Source organism: Oncorhynchus gorbuscha, linkage group LG19 (genome assembly GCF_021184085.1).
Source record: "Oncorhynchus gorbuscha isolate QuinsamMale2020 ecotype Even-year linkage group LG19, OgorEven_v1.0, whole genome shotgun sequence".
In the NCBI taxonomy this organism is placed as follows: domain Eukaryota; kingdom Metazoa; phylum Chordata; class Actinopteri; order Salmoniformes; family Salmonidae; genus Oncorhynchus; species Oncorhynchus gorbuscha.
The window spans coordinates 31,673,010-31,695,495 of record NC_060191.1 but is presented as its reverse complement, the minus strand read 5'-3'; the positions used below and the strand labels follow the sequence as shown (position 1 = coordinate 31,695,495).

The window sequence follows — 22,486 nt, the reverse complement described above, 5'->3', positions numbered from 1 at the left end:
CCGTAGCAGACTCAGACACCTGCTCACACGCAGCATCTGAGGGAAACAAGACACGACAGGGCGAGACAAAGACACAGCACGGCGAACAATATACAAGGATCCGACAGGACAGAAACGGAAAACAAGGGGAGAAATAGGGACTCTAATCAGAGGGCAAGATACGGAACAGGTGTGAAAAGACTAGATGATTGAGTAGGGGAATAGGAACAGCTGGGAGCAGGAACGGAACGATAGAGAGAAGAGAGAGAGGGAGGGAGAGAGAAAAAAGGAAACGAACCTAATAAGACCAGCAGGGGGAAAACGAACAGAAGGGAAAGCAAAATGACAAGACAATATAAGACAAAACATGACAGGTATGGTACAGCTGTAGAACCTTTTGAGGATCTGAGGACCCATGACAAATCTTTTCAGTCTCCTGAGGAGGATTAGGTTTTGTAGTGCCCGCATCACTACTGTCATGTTGTGCTTGGACCATGTTAGTTTGTTGGCGAAGTGGACACTAAGGAACTCGAAGCTCTCAACCTGCTCCATTGCAGCCCCGTTGTTGAGAATGGGGGCGTGCTCTGTCCTCTTTTTCCTGTAGTCCACAATCATCTCCTTTGTCTTGATCACGTTGAGGGAGAGGTTGTTGTCCTGGCACCACACGGCCAGGTCTCTGACCTCCTCCCTATAGGCTGTCTCGTTGTTGTCGGTGATCAGGCCTACTACTGTTGTGTCATCGGCAAATTTAATGATGGTATTGGAGTCGTGCCTGGCCGTGCAGTCATGAGTGAACAGGGAGTACAGGAGGGGGCTGAGCACTCACCCCTGAGGGCCCCCTGTGTTGAGGATCAGTGTGGCAGATGTGTTGTTACCTACCCTTACCACCTGGGGGCGGCCTGTCAGGAAGTCCAGGATCCAGTTGCAGAGGGAGGTGTTTAGTCCCAGGGTCCTTAGCTTATTGTTGAGCTTTGAGGGCACTATGGTGTTGAACGCTGAGCTGTAGTCAATGAATAGCATTCTCACATAGGTGTTATTTTTGTCCAGGTGGGAAAGGGCAGTGTGGAGTGCAATAGAGACTGCATCATCTGTGGATCTGTTGGGGCGGTATTAAAATTGGAGTGGGTCCAGACTGCAGAGGACTTCATAATGGGGACAATTCATGTAAGAGGGAAGAAGATGTTGTTTATAAAGGTTGTACCTTCCGTACTGCCGTACTTACCTTAGTTGTATGCGCAAAGGATCATGGGTGTTGAATGTTGTAGATGAGCACGTTCAGATAAATGGTTGAACTGATCAGTGGTGGAAAAAGTACTTAATTGTCATACTTTAGTAAAAGTAAAGATACTTCAATAGAAAATGACTTAATTAAAAGTGAAAGTCAATGAGTAAAATACTACTTGAATATAAGTATTTGGTTCTAAATGTACTTAAGTAATGTGGTGGAAAATGTACTTGAGTAAAAGTAAATACATCAAATTCCTTATAATCTTGTGTCTGCGGACAACCAGGGGCACACTTCAACACTCAGACAGAATTTACAAAGAGTATTTGTGTTTAGTGAATCCGCCAGATCAGAGGCAGTGGGGATGTCAACGTGTTATATTGATAGGTGCGTGAATTGAATGATATTGCTGTCCTGCCTGAGCAATCGAAATGTAGCTAGTACTTTTGGGTGTCAAGGAATATGTATGGGAGTAAAAAGTACATACTTTCTTTAGGAATGTAGTGGAGTAAAAGTAGTCAAATATAAATGGTAAAATAAAGAAGAGACCCAAAAAATGACTTGTGTTTTTACTTACTTACTTTATACCACTGGAACTGTTCCCCGTTTTGTCATTATTGAATTGTTATAAAGATGAGGTTATGAAGCCCACAAGACATAACAGAAAGTGTTAATCACGTACACTGCCAAAGCAAACATAAAAAAAACATATCAAATCTCTCTCTCCTTCACAGGAAGCTGTACAAGGCGGAGAAGTTGCCCTCCCACTCCTTTGAGATTGACCATGAGGACGTGGACAAGGATGAGGTCAGGCCTGTTTCATGGATTCTAAATTCCCTTTAAAGTGCACTACTTTTGACCAGGGCCCATATGGCTCTGGTCAATAGTAGTGCACTGTATAGGGAATAGGGTGCCCTTTGGGACGTAGCATGAGTATGATGACTAGTCAGAGGCCATTGATTAGCCCTACTGTTAAACTGTCATAATGCACATCTGCTCACATATTTCTACTCTGTTGTTTTTGGTCGAGGGGCCATTGAGTACAAGCTTAATTCAATTGAGTTCATCTGAGAAAGAATCAATGACTCTCCAAAAACGATATCCTCTAAGGCTCCTCCAGGTCTCGGCTCTGTTACAGCAGGTGTATGTTCATGACAAATTAGGCATCATAGAATGAAACGGAACAAAGTATCATATTGTATCTCAATGGCAGACATATTTAGACCTTGGTTATTGAGACATGGGTAGGTTCCAAATGGAACTCTATTTCCTTTGTAGTGCACTACTTCTGAGCATAGCCCTGTAAAGTTAGATTCCCTAAATGTAGTGCATTTTAGAGGGAATAGGTTGCCATTTGGGACGTACCCATCGAGCCTGATTTAAAGATGCCCGTTTTGGTTTTTGCAGGACACAACGTCTTTGTCCTCTTCTAAAGGAGGGGGAGGCGGAGGAGGAGGGATTGGTGTGTTCCGATCGGGGTGGCTCTATAAAGGGAACTTCAATAGCAATGTCAACAACAGCATCACTGTTCGGGTGAGGAAGTGTGCCACAGACTCCCCCACAATCCCCTGCTCTTTCTCTCTCTCTCCAATTCCAAGGGCTTTATGGCAAAGGAAACATATGTTTACATTGCCAAAGCAAGTGAAATAGATAATGAACAAATGTGAAATAAACAATAAAAAATGAACAGTAAACATTACACTAACAAATGTTTCAGAGGAATAGAGACATTTCAAATGTCATATTATGGCTATGTACAGTGTTATAACGGTGTGCAAAAAGTTAAAGTGCAAAAGGGAAAATGAATAAACATAAATATGTATTTACAGTGGTGTTTGTTCTTCACTGGTTGCCCTTTTCTTGTAGAAACAGGTCACACAACTTGCTGCTGTGATGGCACACTGGTATTTTAAAAATTTGATTTGTTTTCAAATTCTTTGGGTCTGTCTCTCGCGCTCTCTCTTTAATTCCTGTTTTCCTCTCTCTACCTCTCTCTCTCTCTCACTCACTCTCTTTCTGATGTCTGTATTCCTTTTTTACGTTTCTTACCCTCTCTCCACAATATTTGTTTACCTTGCGTCATAGTACTTTTTCCTACTACATTCCTTACTTCTCTCTCTCACACACACATTTCTTGACTCTCTGTCTTCTCTCTAACATCTCACTCTTTTCCTGGTCTCCCTCCCAGCCTTTCCCTCCCATCCTGTCTTCTAACAATGCAGACTATTAGTCAAACTGGCCCTGTAGGGTCCTGGCTCTCTAAGTTATGGCCTGTCTCTTCTAAGGAGACCTTGTGCTAATGTAGAGCACCACTGGCCCAGGCCGCTACCAATTTGCTGTCACACAGGTCACATAGTCAGGGCCGCGTCCCAAATTACATCCTTTTCCCTATGTAGTGTACTGCTTTTGCACTACTTTTCCCCCTATATAGTGCACTAGTACTTACCTTTATACAGAGCCCTACCCATAGGGCCCAGGTCAAAAGTAGTGCAATTTATAGGGAATAGGGTGCCATCACGTAGTGTAGTGACACGTTCAGTGATGAACGAAGGGTGTTATTGTCTGGGTTAGGGTGATTATGTCTTTATTGCCTGCATTTTAATTTTGATGGGGTTGTATTTTTATTTTGATGTCCCTGTAGTCGTTCAAGAGGAGGTACTTCCAGCTGACGCAGCTGACTGATAACTCCTACATCATGAACTTTTACAAAGATGAGAAGATCTCCAAAGAGCCCAAGGGCTGCATCTTCCTGGACTCGTGTACCGGTGTGGTTCAGGTGAGTAAAGGATGATGGAGTACCAATGTACTGTGAAATTTGTTTTACACTCAAGCATGCCTGCGCATAGACACATGCTTTCGGGCATACACACACACACACACACACACATGTGCGCATGCACAAATACACACGCACACTCTCACACACACATACACACACCACACATATAGATAAACACACTTGCTGATGTACAGCAGTAAAATGCCACTGGCACACATCAAAACCAGTTCCCTATAGACTATCCGATTGAGGAGCTCGGATGTGTTGAAACTTTCCCTGGCTAAGACTCTTGAGAGGAAATACACTGAGCAAAAATATAAACACAACATTTAAAGAGTTGTTTTCATGAGCTGAAATAAAAAATCCCAGCACAAAAAGCTTATTTCTCTCAAATGTTGTGCACAAATTTGTTTACATCACTGTTAGTGAGCATTTCTCCTTTGCCAAGATACGATATGGTACGATACGATAGGAGATTTCACAGACGCAAACCGTTCACTACTGCACTACTCAAATGCACAAAATTCACAAATTTACTGACTCGTCTCAGAGTTCTGTGCAAACTAACACTAACGAAAACACCCCCTCTAGAACAACCGTCTGAGGAAGCACGCCTTTGAGCTGAAGATGAACGAGGTGACGTACTTCGTGCTGGCAGCGGAGAGTGAGCAGGACATGGAGGAGTGGATCAGTACCTTGACCCGGATCCTCCAGATCAGTCCCCACGACGGGCCCGCCCCGCTGACGCAGCTGGACCGCAAGAGTGTAGACCTTACCGACACACGGCAGGGTGAGCACTCTGGACCTTTTGTACAGATTCAGGATCAGCTTCCCCTCCCCCAATCCTAACCATTAGTGGGGAAAAGGCTAAACTCACCCAAGATCAGTGTCTAGAGGCAACTTCATCATACACCTACTCCGGAAATGGTTCCTGTACATTAGGACACAGTGTCTTGTTGGACAAGCCCAGATAGTACCTCACTGCATTTTGAATAGTTTTTTTTTCTTTTGTGTGCCTACTGAACATGAACCTGATGATCAGGGGAGACACACGCATGCGAATGTGGCCCTAAAGCAAGACTTGAAAATAACAACATCTTAATGAAGATGTTCTCCCAAAAGGAATTTTTAATGTAGTATCACTGAGTTTCCTTATAAATAACTTATGGGAGCAGCAAATGCTGAGTCTTAACTTAGATCCTGACACCTAAGCCTCATGGCCCCAGAGCGGGACAGGAAAGAGTAGAAGAGCTTAGAATAGCGATTCAAATGTGCCCACCAGAACCCTAGCCTGGTTCCAGATCTGTGTGTGCCATCTAGCCAACATCTTATGTATTCGGCATGACAACAACCATAGGAGTTGGCTAGACAGCACAAACAGACCTGGGACCAGGCTACCAGAACCCTAGGGTTGATTACAGAACCATAACAATGAAATAACATCAACAAAATTATTGTCAAATTGTTTCGTTCTGAACAGAATCACACTTTTTTTTCTGTTCCTTTCCACTGTTCCGACCAGAAAAATAAAGCTCTGAAACTGTTTCAACCCACAAAAAAGGAACGGTTTATATCATTTCTTTCTGTTCCTTTTATTGTGAAATCTACAGGTTTTTTTTTACATTTAGCTCATGAAATTACTTCGCCAATCAGTACGGATAGAGCAGGCAAGCTAGTTGTTTACACGTGGTGACGGACAGACAAGTGTAGCCTATGGCGCAAGATGTAACTGAAATTTTACGGGTGGGGAGAGAGCGAGAGACAGTTGAGGAGCAGGTTTCAAGCCCTAGGCATCTTGTTATGACATTCATTACCTGAATTAGGTCCACAGAATTATACCTAGGAGGAGTGGCTTCTATGAAGGAACTTCGAATGTCTTTTGAGCTTGCTAGCTAACAACCTTGAGCTAGCTAACAAACTTGAGCTAGCTAACAACCTTGTGCTAGCTAACAACCTTGTGCTAGCTATCAATCTAACAAGCTTGTGTGTGTGTAGAGCGGTATCAGAATTAAAATCCCATTTGACCTTTTTGTAGTTAATACTTCCAACGATAAACATGATAACTGTACGGCCCAGTACATCACCGGGGCCAAGTTTCCTGCCATCCAGGACCACTATACCAGGTGGTGTCAGAGGATGGCCCTAGTCATAGACTATTCTCTCTGCTACCGCACGGCAAGCGGTACCGGAGCGCCAAGTCTAGGTCCAAGAGGCTTCTAAACAGCTTCTACCCCAAAGCCATAAGACTCCTGAACATCTAATCAAATGGGTACACAGACTATTTACATTTACATTACATTTAAGTCATTTAGCAGACGCTCTTATCCAGAGCGACTTACAAATTGGTGCATTCACCTTATGACATCCAGTGGAACAGTCACTTTACAATAGTGCATCTAAATCTTAAAGGGGGGGGTGACCCCCACCTCCTCTTCTATGCTGCTGCTACTCTCTGTTATGATCTATGCATAGTCAATTTAATAACTCTACTGTGAGCGGACCAAGTAATTGGGCGCCACTCTAAAGTGGGAAGGTGGAATAAACGAGTCAGGAGTAGGTTTTCTTTTATCTTTAAACTACAACAAAAAGTCACGGGATTGTCACCGTCTTAGTGGTTCCTCCTGGATAGCTCCTCTCTCTCGGTGGCCATCTTCCAGAGATAGTTCCCCCCCCCCCCCCCCTTCTCTGCTGGTTCCATTCTCTCTCTTATAGGGGAAGGAGAGTATGTCATTAGTACCGTCAGCTGTGCTTAATTGCCTCTGGTTACCTTGTCTCCCATGCCTTGTTGGGCTACTATCCATGAGCCCAGCCTGCCCTCTGGTGGTCCTTCCACATACCTTCCCCCCCCCAGGACCGACCCGGAGGGTCGGGCGCTAGACGCACCGTCTTGGTCGCGTCGGGACAGCGCGCCTGCATTCCCGTTCCTCGATCCGGCCCTGTGGATGACATGGAAAGAGAACTGTTGTAAAGACAAAAACCATCTGGCTATTCTGTTGTTATTGTTTTTCTTACGGGCCATCCACGTGAGGGGCGCATGGTCAGTAACTAATGCAAACCTCCGACCCAGTAGGTAGTACCGGAGATAATTGAGGGCCCACTTGATGGCTAAGGCCTCTTTTTCTACGGTCGCATACCTCTGTTCCCGATCGCTGAGCTTCCTACTAATGAAGAGAATCGGCTTCTCTGCTTCACCTTTACCCTGAGCTAGTACGGCCCGAGCCCTGTATCCGAGGCGTCGACCTGCACAATGAACTCTTGTGAGATGTCCGGAGCCTGTAGAACGGGATCAGAACACAGGCCATCTTTTAGCAATTGAAAGGCCTCTTCCGTATCGTCTTTCCACTCTACCTGGTTTGGCAGGTTTTTCCTGATGAGGTTTGTGATGGGGTTGGCAATGGTTGCATATCCCGGGATAAAACTGAGATAATATCCTGTTATCCCTAAGAAGGCCCGAACGTCTCGCTTGGTCCGGGGTCGAGGCCAGTCACGAATTGCCCTGGTCTTCTCTGCCTGTGGGCGTATTTTCCCAGTCCCCACGGTGTACCCCAGGTATTCCGCTACGGACAGGCTCTGGCAGCATTTATTTGGATTGGCTGTCAACCCTGTGGCTTCCAAACTCACGAGCACCGCAGATAATCGCAGGAGGTGACTATCCCAGTCCTCGCTGTGAATGACCACATCGTCTATGTACGCCGCTGCATACTCTTGATGGGGCCGTAGAATGGCATCCATGAGGCGTTGGAAAGTTGCAGCGGCACCATGCAGTCCGAAGGGCATCCTCACATACTGGAAAAGCCCCTCTGGGGTGGCGAAGGCAGTCTTTGGGTGATCCTCCGGAGCCACCGGCACTTGCCAATATCCCTTCGTCAAATCCAGGCTAGTGATGAACTTGGCCTTTCCTAAGCGCTCCAAGAGTTCATCCACGCGGGGCATTGGATAAGCATCGAATGTAGAGATGGCATTCACGCCCCTAAAGTCGTTGCAGAGTCTCATACTACCATCGGATTTGGGGACCAGGACTATGGGACTGGACCACTCACTTGTCGATGGCTCGATCACGCCCATCCTCAACATCTCCCTCACCTCGTTCTTAGCGATGACTCGGCGAGCCTCAGGAATCCTGTAAGGGAGGATATGCACCTTCTTGCCGGGTTCAGTGTGGATGTGGTGGAACAGGACATCTGTTTGTCCTGGGAATGGAGAGAATATTCGATCGAAGTTCATAATCAGCTTGTCTAGCTGTCTTGACTGCTCTGGTAGGAGAGTTTGGCCACCTCCTCTTCTCGTCCATGGTACGTCTTCAGCAGGTTTATGTGATAGAGTTGGACCTTCTTCCTCCTGTCAGGTTGCTTGATGAGGTAATTGACCGGTGAGACCCTTTTCATTACCTCGTAGGACCCCCTCCACTGCGCCAGCAAGCAATGTTCGGCCGTGGGCACAAGCACCATCACTTTCTCTCCCACGGTGAACTCACGGGGGGTCGCGGACTTATCATAGGCCCGGCCTTTTGGTCCTTTGGGCCTTCTCCATATGCTCCTTGACTATGGGCCACACTGCTGACAGGCGGTCTCTCATCAGGGTAACGTGTTCTATTGTGGATCGAAAGGGGCATGGTTGGGTCTCCCAGGTCTCCTTGGCTAAGTCGAGGATTCCTCGACAGGGTCTGCCATAGAGCAATTCAAACGGAGAAAATCCAGTGGATGCCTGGGGTACTTCTCGCAGGGCAAACATTAAGTGTGGGAGAAGTATGTCCCAGTTTTTCCCGTCTCGGGACACCACTCTCCTCAACATGCTTTTAATCGTTTTGTTCAAGCGTTCACACAACCCGTCTGTTTGAGGGTGGAATATGCTTGTACGTATCTGTTGAACCTGATATAACTGACACAAGTCCTTCATCAACTGGGACATGAACGGGGTTCCTTGATCGGTTAAGATCGTCTTGGGGAGGCCCACACGAGAGAACATCAGGAATAACTCCTTGGCAATTCCCTTTGACGACATGTTACGCAGGGGTATGGCCTATGGGAACTTGGTAGCGTAATCTATAACCACTAGGATGTACTCGTGTCCTCTGGCGGATTTTGGGAGGGGTCCTACGAGGTCCATAGCTATGCGTTCAAAGGGAGTCTCTATGATGGGAAGAGGAATCAAAGGGTTACGTAGGTGTGGCCGTGGGGCTGTACGTTGACATTGATCACACGTCCTACAATACCTGGAATCTCTGCAATGCCAATGGAATCTCTGCATGATTCTGTCAATAGTCTTGTCTCGTGCCAGGTGTCCTCCTAGGATGTGGGAATGGGCTGTAGAACTGTATCCCTGTATGGTCTAGGCACCATTAGTAATTCCTGGTTTTCCCCCCTTCGTCGTACGACCCAGTATAAGAGACCCCGCCTGATTGCATAGTAAGGAAGAGGGGGCTCACCTGATCCGTCGACGTTCCTCCCGTCGATCACCTTCACCTTCCTCATGGCCTCCCTTAGGTCTGGATCTCTATGCTGCGAGGTGCCGAACTGTCCCTTTAATTCCTGGGGCAGGTCGACCTCGGTAGAGGGATGTGGAGGTTGTTCCCCATCCCCATCAGGGGTGACCGAGGAGAATCCCTTCCAGGTTCCCTCCTCGGATGGAGCTTCAAATATATCCCTTAGCGCCTGGTTGCTCCTTCCTTCCTGCGTTGTGTATAACCCTTCACATGTGTCTTCATCGGTGGTTTCCTGGAATGTCTGTCGTAAACGTTGGGTCGCTATTTCTTCCTCTGCTGCAGAGGACGAGGACGCGGCTACGTCTCCTTGTAGGGGTACTACCTCGGGCTTGGATTTTCTCTTCTTTCCTGTCCCCCTTCTTCCCGTGCATAACGTCATCTGTCGAAGCTCCTTATATAGGGGACAGTCTCTCCCGATCAATAATGGCTGGGGCACTTTCCCTGCCCTGACTGTACACCTTCCTTTTGGAGTGAGAATAGGCAGATTCACAGTGGGGTAATAGTGGGTGTCTCCATGGATACAGGATACGGCTACTTTGTCTGGTAGCAGTGTTGCGGAGGTCACCATCCGCTCCTCTACTAACGTAACCATACTTCCCCAGTCGAGTATAGCTACCACATCTTGTCCTTCGACTCGAACCGGAATCTCTGAGGCTGGAGCTATCTCTGCTAACCAACAGTGTTGATCCTGCCCCCTCAAAACGGGATGTGTGGGGGTAGGCAGTGATGACTCCGTGACCATGGGCTCATCCTTGCTAGGACATTGTGGGGCATAATGGTCGGGAGACCGACCTTGCTGTGTGGTGGCTGACTTCTCCCACCTCCGGGGGGGGCTTGGACGTTTCAGTGGCAGGCGCGCCGGGGTGAGTCGTGGCACGGGATTGGAAGACTCCTTCCTCCTTGTCACTTTTTAACAACTCCCCTGTAGACCGATATGTTTCCACCGCCTGGGCTATGTCGTCGGCTGACAACGGATTGGCTTGCCCCACAACCCTTTTTAAGTCACTGGGTAATTCTCTCAATATCTTGTCCACTACGAGAGTCTCTATCACATGTCCTACTCCCTTTCCAGGTTCTAGCCACTGTTTCGTCAGTCGTATTAATGCGAAGATCTGGGCACGAACGGGTTGATCAGCTGTATAGGTCCATTGATGGGAACTTTACAGCCCTATCTCTGGCAGTCAGCTGGTACCGGGACAGGATCTCGGTTTTTCGTCGCCCATAGTCCGCAGCTTCGCGGGAATCCAGGTCAAAATAGGCTTCCTGAGCCACCCCGGTCAAAAGAGGGGCTAATGCGCTCGCCCATTCTGTGGGCGGCCACTCTTCCAAGGTGGCCGTCCTTTCGAAGGTCATGAGGAAGTCCTCAATATCATCCTTCTTGGAGAGACGAGGTAAGATGGCGTGAGCAGCCGCTCTTGGCTTAACTCTAGGTTCTTCTAGTCGGCTCAGCTGTTGTTGCAGGAGTTCAATGGTTGTCTGCTGTGCCGTGATCAATTGTTGTAGTAGGGTGTTATCCATGGTTCTTCAATGGTTCCTCCGGGTCTACTGGAAGAATCTTGATTAACTCACTTATCCTTGTGTCACTCGTCCACCTAATGCCCGCATTCTCCACCAATGTGAGTGCACCAAGTAATTGGGCGCCACTCTAAAGCGCGTAGGTGGAATAAACGAGTCAGGAGTAGGTTTTCTTGATTGAACACAGTTCTCTATTGAGGGCATTTGGTCAACACAAACACTCCAACATAATCAAAGAAAATCTTCCAAGGAACAACATACATCTTCTTCTCCAGATGAAACAGGAACACAATAGGCTTATCTTTAAACTACAACAAAAAGTCACGGGATTGTCACCGTCTTAGTGGTTCCTCCTGGATAGCTCCTCTCTCTCGGTGGCCATCTTCCAGAGATAGTTTCCCCCCCTTCTCTGCTGGTTCCATTCTCTCTCTTATAGGGGAAGGAGAGTATATCATTAGTACCGTCAGCTGTGCTTAATTGCCTCTGGTTACCTTGTCTCCCATGCCTTGTTGGGCTACTATCCATGAGCCCAGCCTGCCCTCTGGTGGTCCTTCCACACTACCTACATGTAATTGAGGTAATATGTACCTCGACACCGGTGCCCCTGCACATTGACTTTGTACCGGTACCCCCTGTATATTGCCCCGATATTGTTATTTTACTGCTGCTCTTTAATTATTTGTTTTTGTTATTGCTTACTTTTTTGAGGTATTTTCTTAAAACTGCATTGTTGGTTATTAACGGCTTGTAAGTAAGCATTTAACTGTAAGGACTACACCTGTTGTATTTGGCACGTGACAAATACAATTTGATTTGATTTGGATAACTAGGCCAATAGTATCCTTAACTAGCATTGAAAAAGTTAATCCATTCTTGTCTAGCTAATAAACACCTCTCTATCCTCTCACACTTCTAACATCTGTATAGTAGCCTATGCTTTGGGGGGGGGGGGTCTGGTAGCCTAAACACACACACAATGGCAAAGATTTTCACCTTGCAGGCAGATGCTGGAATACGTTTCTGAGTGACAGAGTGAGGGTTTTGCATATGCGCTTTAGTTTTTTTTGGAGGACTAGGAAAAAAATACCTGGAACGTAAAAGAAAGTTATTAACTGGTTTCCGTGTTTTAAAATAATGATTCTGTTCCTTGAAAAAAGGTTGCTCTTTTCTGGTTTTCGGTTCTGTTCCCTGAACCGGTTCCAATCCATTTGCATAGGGAGGAGTTCAGTCCCAGGGCTGTGAGCTTTGTGGTGAGCTTAGAGGGCACTATGGTATTGAAGGCCGAGCTGTAGTCGATCAACAGCATCCTCACATTCCTCTTGTCCAGATGGGTGATGGCAGTGCAATGGCGATTGCATCGTCCGTGGATCTTTTTGATAGCTGACATCTTGAATCAGGTGGGGATATCGGCCTGAGCTAGAGAGAGATTGAAAATGTCCGAAAACACAACAGCTAGCTGGTCTGCACATTCTCTGAGGGCGCGGCTAGGGATGCCATCTGGCCTCCAGCCTTGTGAGGGTTAATATGTTTGAATGACTTACACACGTCCTTCTTGGAGACCGTAAGCACGTAGCCCTCGTTGTCCCCAGGAGCTCTCCTCACGAAGCATGAGATAAAGGTAGCTCATCCAGTAGGGCGGCATTGGTATTCCTGACGTGACTGGCTTTGTTTTTGTAATCCGTGCTCGTTAGAAACCCCTGTCACATATGCCTTGTATCCGACCCACTGAGTTGCTCTTCCACTTTGTCCCTATACTTGTCTTTCGCCATCCCGAATGATCTTCACAGGTCATATTTGTTCTGGTTAACCATGCAATGAGAGGAGAGGAGCAGCATCAGCAGACCAGATCAGTAGACCCCAGAGCACTAATACACATTCAGGCCTCTGCACTAGTTCTGCTGTCTCTCATTCCCTCTTTCTCTCTCTCTATTCCCCCCTCTTTCACCCCCCCCTCTCTCCCACCCTCTCGCTTTCTCTTTCTTTCTCTCTGTCTTTCTCTCTTTCTCTATTCCCCCTCCCTCTCTCCCACCCGCTCTCTCTCCCTCCCTTTCTCCCCCACCCCTCTCTCATGTTCTCTGTGATAGAATACAGCTGTCTATTTCCATCCCTCTCTTTGTGTGGGACCTCTTTTACAGTACCACATAAAAGGTTGACCTACACTGGCTGAATGGAGGGATAGTAGTGAAAGGATAAAGACATACAGTAAGCTCCATTAGAGGCCAGGAAAAGGCCCGCGAGAGAGAGAGGGAGAGAGAGAGAAAGCGCTCCCCTACTCCCCTCTCCTCCCCACCTCTCCCCCACTCAGAACACACTCAGGTATGGCTGCTTCCATGACAACCAGCCTTGCCGTCTCCCTCTCATACTATAGCCGTCATTGAAGACTAGAGGAAATGAGCCAATACTAAAAACAGGAATGGTAGACATGAATTTCACCGGAGATATTGACTGTAACTGTCTGTCTCTTTCCCCACCAGACGTGTGTGATCTGTCTCTAAGCGACGTGTGTTTACCTGAGAATGAAGAGACGACAGAGAGCGGCATCAACCCCGAGCTGGCTAAGGTTGGTGTGTGGAGATGTAATTTGCTCTACAATTACCCATAAAAATGATCAGTGCTTTTACTTGTATTATGCTCATTTAATACATATTCTGTATTTTATTTGTGGGAATATCTTCTCTCTTTCTCTCTCTTAGTATATCTCTGAAACTGAGGAGTTGGTCCGATCAGCCAGAAGAGAAGAGAGGCTCAACCTGTTCTCCCTGGACCCTGACACCCCGGTAGGTACTCTCTAGGGGTTAATACACTGACTCCCATGCAACACACCCTGACACCCCGGTAGGTACTCTCTAGGGGTTAATACACTGACTCCCATGCAACACACCCTGACACCCCGGTAGGTACTCTCTAGGGGTCAATACACTGACTCCCATGCAACACACCCTGACACCCCGGTAGGTACTCTCTAGGGGTTAATACACTGACTCCCATGCAACACACCCTGATACCCCTGTAAGTCCCCTGTAGGGGTTAACACACCCTGATACACCTGTAAGTCCCCTGTATGGGTTAATACACTGATACCCCTGTCAGTCCCCTGTAGGGGTTAATATACTGATACCCCTGTAAGTCCTCTGTAGGGGTTAATACACTGATACCCCTGTAAGTCCCCTGTAGAGGTTAATACACCCTGATACCCCTGTAAGTCCCCTGTAGAGGTTTAAACACCCTGATACCCCTGTAAGTCCCCTGTAGGGGTTAACACACCCTAATACCCCTGTAAGTCCCCTGTAGGGGTTAACACACCCTGATACCCCTGTAAGTCCCATGTAGGGGTTAATACACTGATACCCCTGTAAGTCCCCTGTAGTGGTTAATACACTGATACCCCTGTTAGTCCCCTGTAGTGGTTAATACACTGATACCCCTGTAAGTCCCCTGTAGGGGTTAATACACTGATACCCCTGTAAGTCCCCTGTAGGGGTTAATACACCCTGATTCCCCTGTAAGTCCCCTGTAGGGGTTAATACACCCTGATACCCCTGTAAGTCCCCTGTAGTGGTTAATACACTGATACCCCTGTAAGTCCCCTCTAGGGGTTAATACACTGATACCCCTGTTATTCCCATGTAGGGGTTAATACAGGGGTATTAGCCTCGGTTTTTCGGATGACTGCCTTGCCTGGTTCACCAATTACTTTGCAGACAGAGTTCAGTGTGTCAAATCGGAGGGCATGTTGTCTGGTCCTCTGGCAGTCTCTATGGGGGTGCCACAGGGTTCAATTTTCGGGCCGACTCTTTTCTCTGTATATATCAATGATGTTGCTCTTGCTGCGGGCGATTCCCTGATCCACCTCTACGCAGACGACACCATTGTATACACTTTCGGCCCGTCATTGGACACTGTGCTATCTAACCTCCAATCGAGCTTCAATGCCATACAACACTCCTTCCATGGCCTCCAACTGCTCTTAAACGCTAGTAAAACCAAATGCATGCTTTTCAACCGATCGCTGCCTGCACCCGCATGCCCGACTAGCATCACCACACTGGATGGCTCCGACCTTGAATATGTGGACACCTATAAGTACCTAGGTGTCCGGCTAGACTGCAAACTCTCCTTCCAGACCCATATCAAACATCTCCAATCGAAAATCAAATCAAGAATCGGCTTTCTATTCCGCAACAAAGCCTCCTTCACTCACGCTGCCAAGCTTACCCTAGTAAAACTGACTATCCTACCGATCCTCGACTTCGGCGACTTCATCTACAAAATTGCTTCCAACACTCTACTCAGCAAACTGGATGCAGTTTATCACAGTGCCATCCGTTTTGTCACTAAAGCACCTTATACTACCCACCACTGCGACTTGTATGCTCTAGTCGGCTGGCCCTCGCTACATATTCGTCGCCAGATCCACTGGCTTCAGGTCATCTACAAGGCCATGCTAGGCAAAGCTCCGCCTTATCTCAGCTCACTGGTCACGATGGCAACACCCATCCGTAGCACGCGCTCCAGCAGGTGTATCTCATTGATCATCCCTAAAGCCAACACCTCATTCGGCCGCCTTTTTTTCCAGTACTCTGCTGCCTGTGACTGGAACGAATTGCAAAAATTGCTGAAGTTGGAGACTTTTATCTCCCTCACCAACTTCAAACATCAGCTAGCTGAGCAGCTAACCGATCGCTGCAGCTGTACATAATCTATTGGTAAATAGCACACCCATTTTCACCTACCTCATCCCCACAGTTTTTATTTATTTACTTTTCTGCTCTTTTGCACACCAATATCTCTACCTGTACATGATCATTTATCACTCCATTGTTAATCTGCAATATTGTAATTATTCGCCTACCTCCTCATGCCTTTTGCACACATTGTATATAGACTCCCCTTTTTTTCTCTGTGTTATTGACTTGTTAATTGTTTACTCCATGTGTAACTCTGTGTTGTCTGTTCACACTGCTATGCTTTATCTTGGCCAGGTCGCAGTTGCAAATGAGAACCTGTTCTCAACTAGCCTACCTGGTTAAATAAAGGTGAAAAAAAAAAAAAAAAAATACACTGATACCCCTGTTAGTCCCATGTAGGGGTTAATACACTGATACCCCTGTAAGTCCCCTCTAGGGGTTAATACACTGATACCCCTGTTAGTCCCATGTAGGGGTTAATACACTGATACCCCTGTTAGTCCCATGTAGGGGTTAATACACTGATACCCCTGTTAGTCCCATGTAGGGGTTAATACACTGATACCCCTGTTAGTCCCATGTAGGGGTTAATACACTGATACCCCTGTAAGTCCCATGTAGGGGTTAATACACTGATACCCCTGTAAGTCCCCTGTAGGGGTTAATACACTGATACCCCTGTTAGTCCCATGTAGGGGTTAATACACTGATACCCCTGTTAGTCCCATGTAGGGGTTAATACACTGATACCCCTGTTAGTCCCATGTAGGGGTTAATACACTGATACCCCTGTAAGTCCCCTCTAGGGGTTAATACACTGATACCCTTGTAAGTCCCCTCTAGGGGTTAATACACTGATACCCCAGTTATTCCCATGTAGGGGTTAATACACTGATACCCCTGTAAGTCCCCTCTAGGGGTTAATACACTGATACCCCTGTTATTCCCATGTAGGGGTTAATACACTGATACCCCTGTAAGTCCCCTCTAGGGGTTAATACACTGATACCCCTGTTATTCCCATGTAGGGGTTAATACACTGATACCCATGTAAGTCCCCTCTAGGGGTTAATACACTGATACCCCTGTTATTCCCATGTAGGGGTTAATACACTGATACCCCTGTTAGTCCCATGTAGGGGTTAATACACTGATACCCCTGTTAGTCCCATGTAGGGGTTAATACACTGATACCCCTGTTAGTCCCATGTAGGGGTTAATACACTGATACCCCTGTTAGTCCCATGTAGGGGTTAATACACTGATACCCCTGTTAGTCCCATGTAGGGGTTAATACACTGATACCCCTGTTAGTCCCATGTAGGGGTTAATACACTGATACCCCTGTTAGTCCCATGTAGGGGTTAATACACTGATACCCCTGTTAGTCCCATGTAGGGGTTAATACACTGATACCCCTGTTATTCCCATGTAGGGGTTAATACACTGATACCCCTGTAAGTCCCATGTAGGGGTTAATACACTGATACCCCTGTTAGTCCCATGTAGGGGTTAATACACTGATACCCCTGTAAGTCCCCTGTAGGGGTTAATACACTGATACCCCTGTTAGTCCCATGTAGGGGTTAATACACTGATATAACACCTACAGGAGACTTACAGGGGTAACGCATCTTGTGCAGAACAGTTGGTGCTACTGCACAGTTCACCTGCTAATTAAGTACTGTTAGGTAAGGGATGGGCATCTCTGACCCAGGAGGGCCTCTGTGTCTCCAGGCTTCTTGTCCAGACCAGTGCTTACACACCACATTCAACTTCCCCCCCGCTGCCCACTGATAGTCCAATTGTGTGCCCCTCCTCTGATGCTGTCTGGTTGTGTGTCAGGTGTTGAGGAGTCCGCGGGGTGAGCACCCTAGGGGGGAAGGCTACCCAGTCCGTCCATTCGAGGAGAAGCTGGGGAGGAGACTGATGATCGCCTGTCGATCCCTCAACCTGACGCTGCAGGGCTGCATCAATGAGACCGAGACTGGTCTGGTCACCAACGTAAGACCCCTTAGAACAACAAGTACAAACAGACTTGCTCGCACACACACACACACACACACACACACACACACACACACACACACACACACACACACACACACACACACACACACACACACACACACACACACACACACACACAGTTCTCCAAAGCTTAAAGGTAGACTTACCATGATGACGTTGCAACGAACAACTCCATAGGGGTTGCGTTGAGTATTGAGATGAGCTCGATGCCAGACTTTGCCATCCCACAGTCACGCAGGGTATCTGTGCTTCACGCTGCAACAAAATGGTCGCTACGGGACCAAAACAGCGGAAAAGTTTAGGCTCGCACTTCACACGCACTTAGTTGTTGCGGAAATTGACCCACTGTGTGTATACTCTGTGCATGTACCTTTAAAACCACACATACACGTCTCATTGGGTGTGGTTAGGGTTCAGACACAACCATTTATTAACATGCATTACATAACTGATGGTGCTCAATGGTCACTACACGTATCACTCTGTTGTTTACTATGCTGCAGTGGCTGATCCTACATCAGCTGTTGAGTGCAGTGGTCACTGGAAAGTGAATAGTGTTCATCTCTTGAATCTCTTGATTTGCTTGGTGCAATACTGACGCTAAACGCGTACGAGAGTAGGAATAAGAGAAGGGTTTGAATCCTAATCAACCTGCCGAAATATTGTAGAACAACATAGCAAGCATGTCAAAGCTCTCTGCTGGAAAACCTTGATAAAGCCCTGGGTTAAGTTGGGCCTGACGATGCTCCTCACGTGTAACGTATTTCCATCAGATTGAGCCCTTCTTTGTGACTTTGGCCCTGCTGGATGTGCGTGAGGGGAGGAAGGTGTCGGCCGACTTCCATGTTGACCTGAACCACGAGACGGTGCGTCAGATGCTGGGTGGGGCTGGATCGGGAGCGCCCGGGGCGGGGCAGGAGAATGGACTGAGCTCCTCTGCAGAGAAGAGACCTGGAGACTGTCACCTCAGCCTGGACCTGGACGACTGGCTCCGCTTCCCCAAACAGGTAAGCTCGGAGGAAGTTTCCCCAAGGGGCAGATCTAGGATCAGTTCCCCTCCCCCAATCTTAACCTTGACCATTCGTGGGGGAAATGCCAAACTGACTCAAGATCAGCCAAGTGTACCCATGGGAGTAAAGCATGCATCCGTTTTACTCATTCTATTTCTATTTGGTACAGAAACACACAGAGGGGTGGGGCAGAACTGGGAATGTCATAGGGAGAAGTGTTGAAAGAGAGATGGCATACTTATTCCTTTCGTGTGCGTGTGCGTGTGCGTGTGCGCGTGTGCGTGTGCGTGTGCGCGTGTGCGCGTGCGCGTGCGTGCGTGCGTGCGTGCGTGCGTGCGTGCGTGCGTGCGTGCGTGTGTGTGTGTGTGTGTGTGTGTGTGTGTGTGTGTGTGTGTGTGTGTGTGTGTGTGTGTGTGTGTGCAGGCCATCTTCTCAGTGACGAATCCCCACACGGACATTGTTCTCTTGGTGAGGGTGGAGAAGGTGCTGATGGGAAATATCGCCGCGGGAACAGAGCCGTACATCAAAAACACAGACTCCAGCAAGGTGACGCAACTCTACAACACCGTTAAATTCACTCTAACTACCACCCCTCACCTTATAGCATGAAACTGTATGGTTTCCCTTTATAGCCTATTACCTATGGATAGGGTTGCAAAATTCTAGCAACTTTCCCAATATTCCCAGGTTTTCCAGAAATGCATGTAAACTCAGCAAAAAAAGAAACATCCCTTTTTCAGGACCCTGTCTTTCAAAGATAATTCGTAAAATCCAAATAACTTCATAGTTCTTCATTGTAAAGGGTTTTAAACACTGCTTCCCATGCTTGTTCAATGAACCATAAACAATTAATGAACATGCACCTGTGGAACGGTTGTTAATAAGACACTAACAGGTTACAGATGGTAAGGTTACAGTTATGACAACTTAGGAAACTAAAGAGGCCTTTCTACTGACTCTGAAAAACATCAAAAGAAAGATGCCCAGGGTCACTGCTAATCTGCGTGAACGTGCCTTAGGCATGCTGCAAGGAGGCATGAGGACTGATGATGTGGCCAGGCCAATAAATTGCTACGTCCGTACTGTGAAGCGCCTAAGACTGCGCTACAGGGAGACAGGACGGACAGCTGATCGTCCTTGCAGTGACAGACCACGTGTAACAACACCTGCACAGGATCAGTACATCCAAACATCACACCTGCGGGACAGGTACAGGAAGGCAACAACAACTGTCCGAGTTACACCAGGAATGCACAATCCCTCCATCAGTGCTCAGACTGTCAGCAATTGGCTAAGAGAGGCTGGCAACAATGTCGCCTATGGGCAGAAACCCACCGTCGCTGGACCAGACAGGACTGGCAAAAAGTGCTCTTCACTGATGAGTCAAGGTTTTGTCTCACCAGGGGTGATGGTCAGATTTGCGTTTATCATCGAAGGAATGAGCGTTACACTGAGGCCTGTACTATGGAGTGGGATCGATTTGGAGGTGGAGGGTCCGTCATGGTCTGGGGTGGTGTGTCACAGCATCACCGGACTGAGCTTGTTGTCATTGCAGGCAATCTCAACTCTTTGTGTTACAGGGAAGAAATCCTCCTCCCTCATGTGGTACCCTTCCTGCAGGCTCATCCTGACATGACCCTCCAGTATAACAATGCCACCAGCCATACTGCTCATTCTGTGCGTGATTTCCTGCAAGACAGGAATGTCAGTGTTCTGCCATGGCCAGCGAAGAGCGCAGATCTCAATCCCATTGAGCATGTCTGAGACCTGTTGGATCGGAGGGTGAGGGCTAGGGCCATTCCCCCCAGAAATGTCCGGGAACTGGCAGGTGCTTTTGTGGAAGAGTGGGGTAACATCTCACAGCAAGAACTGGCAAATCTGGTGCAGTCCATGAGGAGGAGATGCACTGTAGTACTTAATAATGCAGCTGGTGGCCACACATACTGACTGTTACTTTTGATTTTGAACCCCCCTTTGTTCAGGGACACATTATTCCATTTCTAGTAGTCACATGTCTGTGGAACTTGTTCAGTTTATGTCTCAGTTGTTGAATCTTGTTATGTTCATACAAATATTTACACGTCTAAGAATACTTAGAAACAGGAATAATATGGCAACTACTGTGTAGCAGTAATAATAATAATGAAATAAAAATGATTAAAAACAAAAACTTACATTAACAGTGAAAAACAATTCTAATCTACTAATAAAAACTACAAATCCAATTTGTGAATCCTCCAACCAGGAAAACTTATGTCTTGTAAAGCTCTATTTAAATGCCGCTTAATCACACAGGGAAGTCAGATGGTTTGGAAATACATTTCTCCTCATACTGTAGATTTTCTGATATTTTTTTTCCAAGATGCCCCCCACAGAATTCAGAGTGGGATTCTGAAATCCTGGCCTTTGTTTGGGAAGTTGAGTAGATGAACAGACTGGGAGTGCTGTGTCTCGTGCCAGGTTCCTGACACCCCTGTTGATTTAGATTTATCTACGTCAAGGATAATTTATTTGTGTGTTTTCTGAATCGCGCTGGCAGACTTAAAAAATATAAACTATGCAGCCCCTTTTATAAGTAATGTTTCCATCTCTCTCTCTCTCTCTCTCTCTCTCTCTCTCTCTCTCTCTCTCTCTCTCTCTCTCTCTCTCTCTCTCTCTCTCTCTCTCTCTCTCTCTCTCTCTCTCTCTCTCTCTCTGCCCCTCTCTCTCTCTCTCCCTCCCTCTCTCTCTGCCCCCCCTCTCTCTTTCTCTCCCTCTCTCTTTCGCTTCCTTTCCCTTTGAAGACGATTCAAAAGATTCTGAAATCCAACAAGCAGTTCTGCAGTAAACTGGGGAAGTACCACATGCCATTTGCCTGGTCCATTAGGTGAGGGACACTGAGCCACACTGTGTTTTCTGTAATCCTAATCACTCCATATCTATTTATTGACCTTTTCTCCTTTAATGATCAAACTGCATTTACTGCATCACAAGGAATGTCTATAAAGGTGTAGGTTATTGATCACTTTTCACAGTATCTTACACTCAAAACTATTGTCCTGTCTGTCTTGTCTGTGCATCCGTCCGTCTGTCTGCCTCGTCTGTTCTGCCTGCCTGCCTGCCTGCCTGCCTGCCCGTCCGTTTGTCCGTCTGTCTATCTATCTGTCTTGTCTTGCTGTCTGTCTCAGGTCTGTGTTTAAGGACAATCAGGGGACGGTGGACCGGGAGTCTCGCTTCTCGCCCCTCTTCAAACAGGAGAGCAACAAGATCTCCACCGAAGATCTCATCAAGCTGGTGTCGGAATACAGGAGGTAGGCCACCGAAAATATATCAAGTCTGCGTCCCAAATGGCACCCAATTCCCTATTTAGAGCACAACTTTTGACCAGGTCCCATAGGGCTCGAGTTGAAAGTAGAGGAACATATGGGAAATAGGTTGCCATTTGGGATAAAGACCAAATCATGTCAGTTCAACCCCATGGTGCAGATCCCTTTTTAGGTCAGAGTCATAGAGTTTGTCATGACCATCTAACCTGACCTGGAAAACTCCTGGTCATAGTGAATGTATGGTGCTCACTTCTCACCCATTCCTTGGCACTCTCTGTGTCTTTGCAGGGCTGAGAAGACCAGTAAACTGCAGACCATTCCAGGGAACCTGGACATCACTGTGGACTATGTCCCTATGGAGCATCCAAGTAGGTCGAACACTCTTTTCTCTTTCTTTCTTTCGACACCCCTCATGTCTCTCCTTCTCCTTCTCTCACTTTATTTTCTCTTTTCCTCTCTCTCTCTCTCTCTC

General features: G+C 47.1%; 1 protein-coding gene across 7 annotated transcripts in view; it reads left to right on the top strand.

Annotated features, from left to right (window-relative positions):
- The window catches only part of dock10 (dedicator of cytokinesis 10), a 216,253-nt gene that overhangs the window by 126,649 nt on the left and 67,118 nt on the right, over nucleotides 1-22,486 (top strand). For all 7 annotated transcript variants that reach the window (XM_046316183.1, XM_046316182.1, XM_046316185.1 and 4 more), the window contains exons 5-16: nucleotides 1,939-2,011; nucleotides 2,612-2,737; nucleotides 3,846-3,980; nucleotides 4,575-4,773; nucleotides 13,455-13,540; nucleotides 13,674-13,757; nucleotides 17,514-17,672; nucleotides 18,473-18,706; nucleotides 19,133-19,255; nucleotides 21,493-21,575; nucleotides 21,877-21,999; nucleotides 22,303-22,382. In XM_046316183.1, the coding sequence (XP_046172139.1) occupies nucleotides 1,939-2,011; nucleotides 2,612-2,737; nucleotides 3,846-3,980; nucleotides 4,575-4,773; nucleotides 13,455-13,540; nucleotides 13,674-13,757; nucleotides 17,514-17,672; nucleotides 18,473-18,706; nucleotides 19,133-19,255; nucleotides 21,493-21,575; nucleotides 21,877-21,999; nucleotides 22,303-22,382 (1,505 nt within the window). The remainder of the gene's footprint in view (nucleotides 1-1,938; nucleotides 2,012-2,611; nucleotides 2,738-3,845; nucleotides 3,981-4,574; nucleotides 4,774-13,454; nucleotides 13,541-13,673; nucleotides 13,758-17,513; nucleotides 17,673-18,472; nucleotides 18,707-19,132; nucleotides 19,256-21,492; nucleotides 21,576-21,876; nucleotides 22,000-22,302; nucleotides 22,383-22,486) is intronic.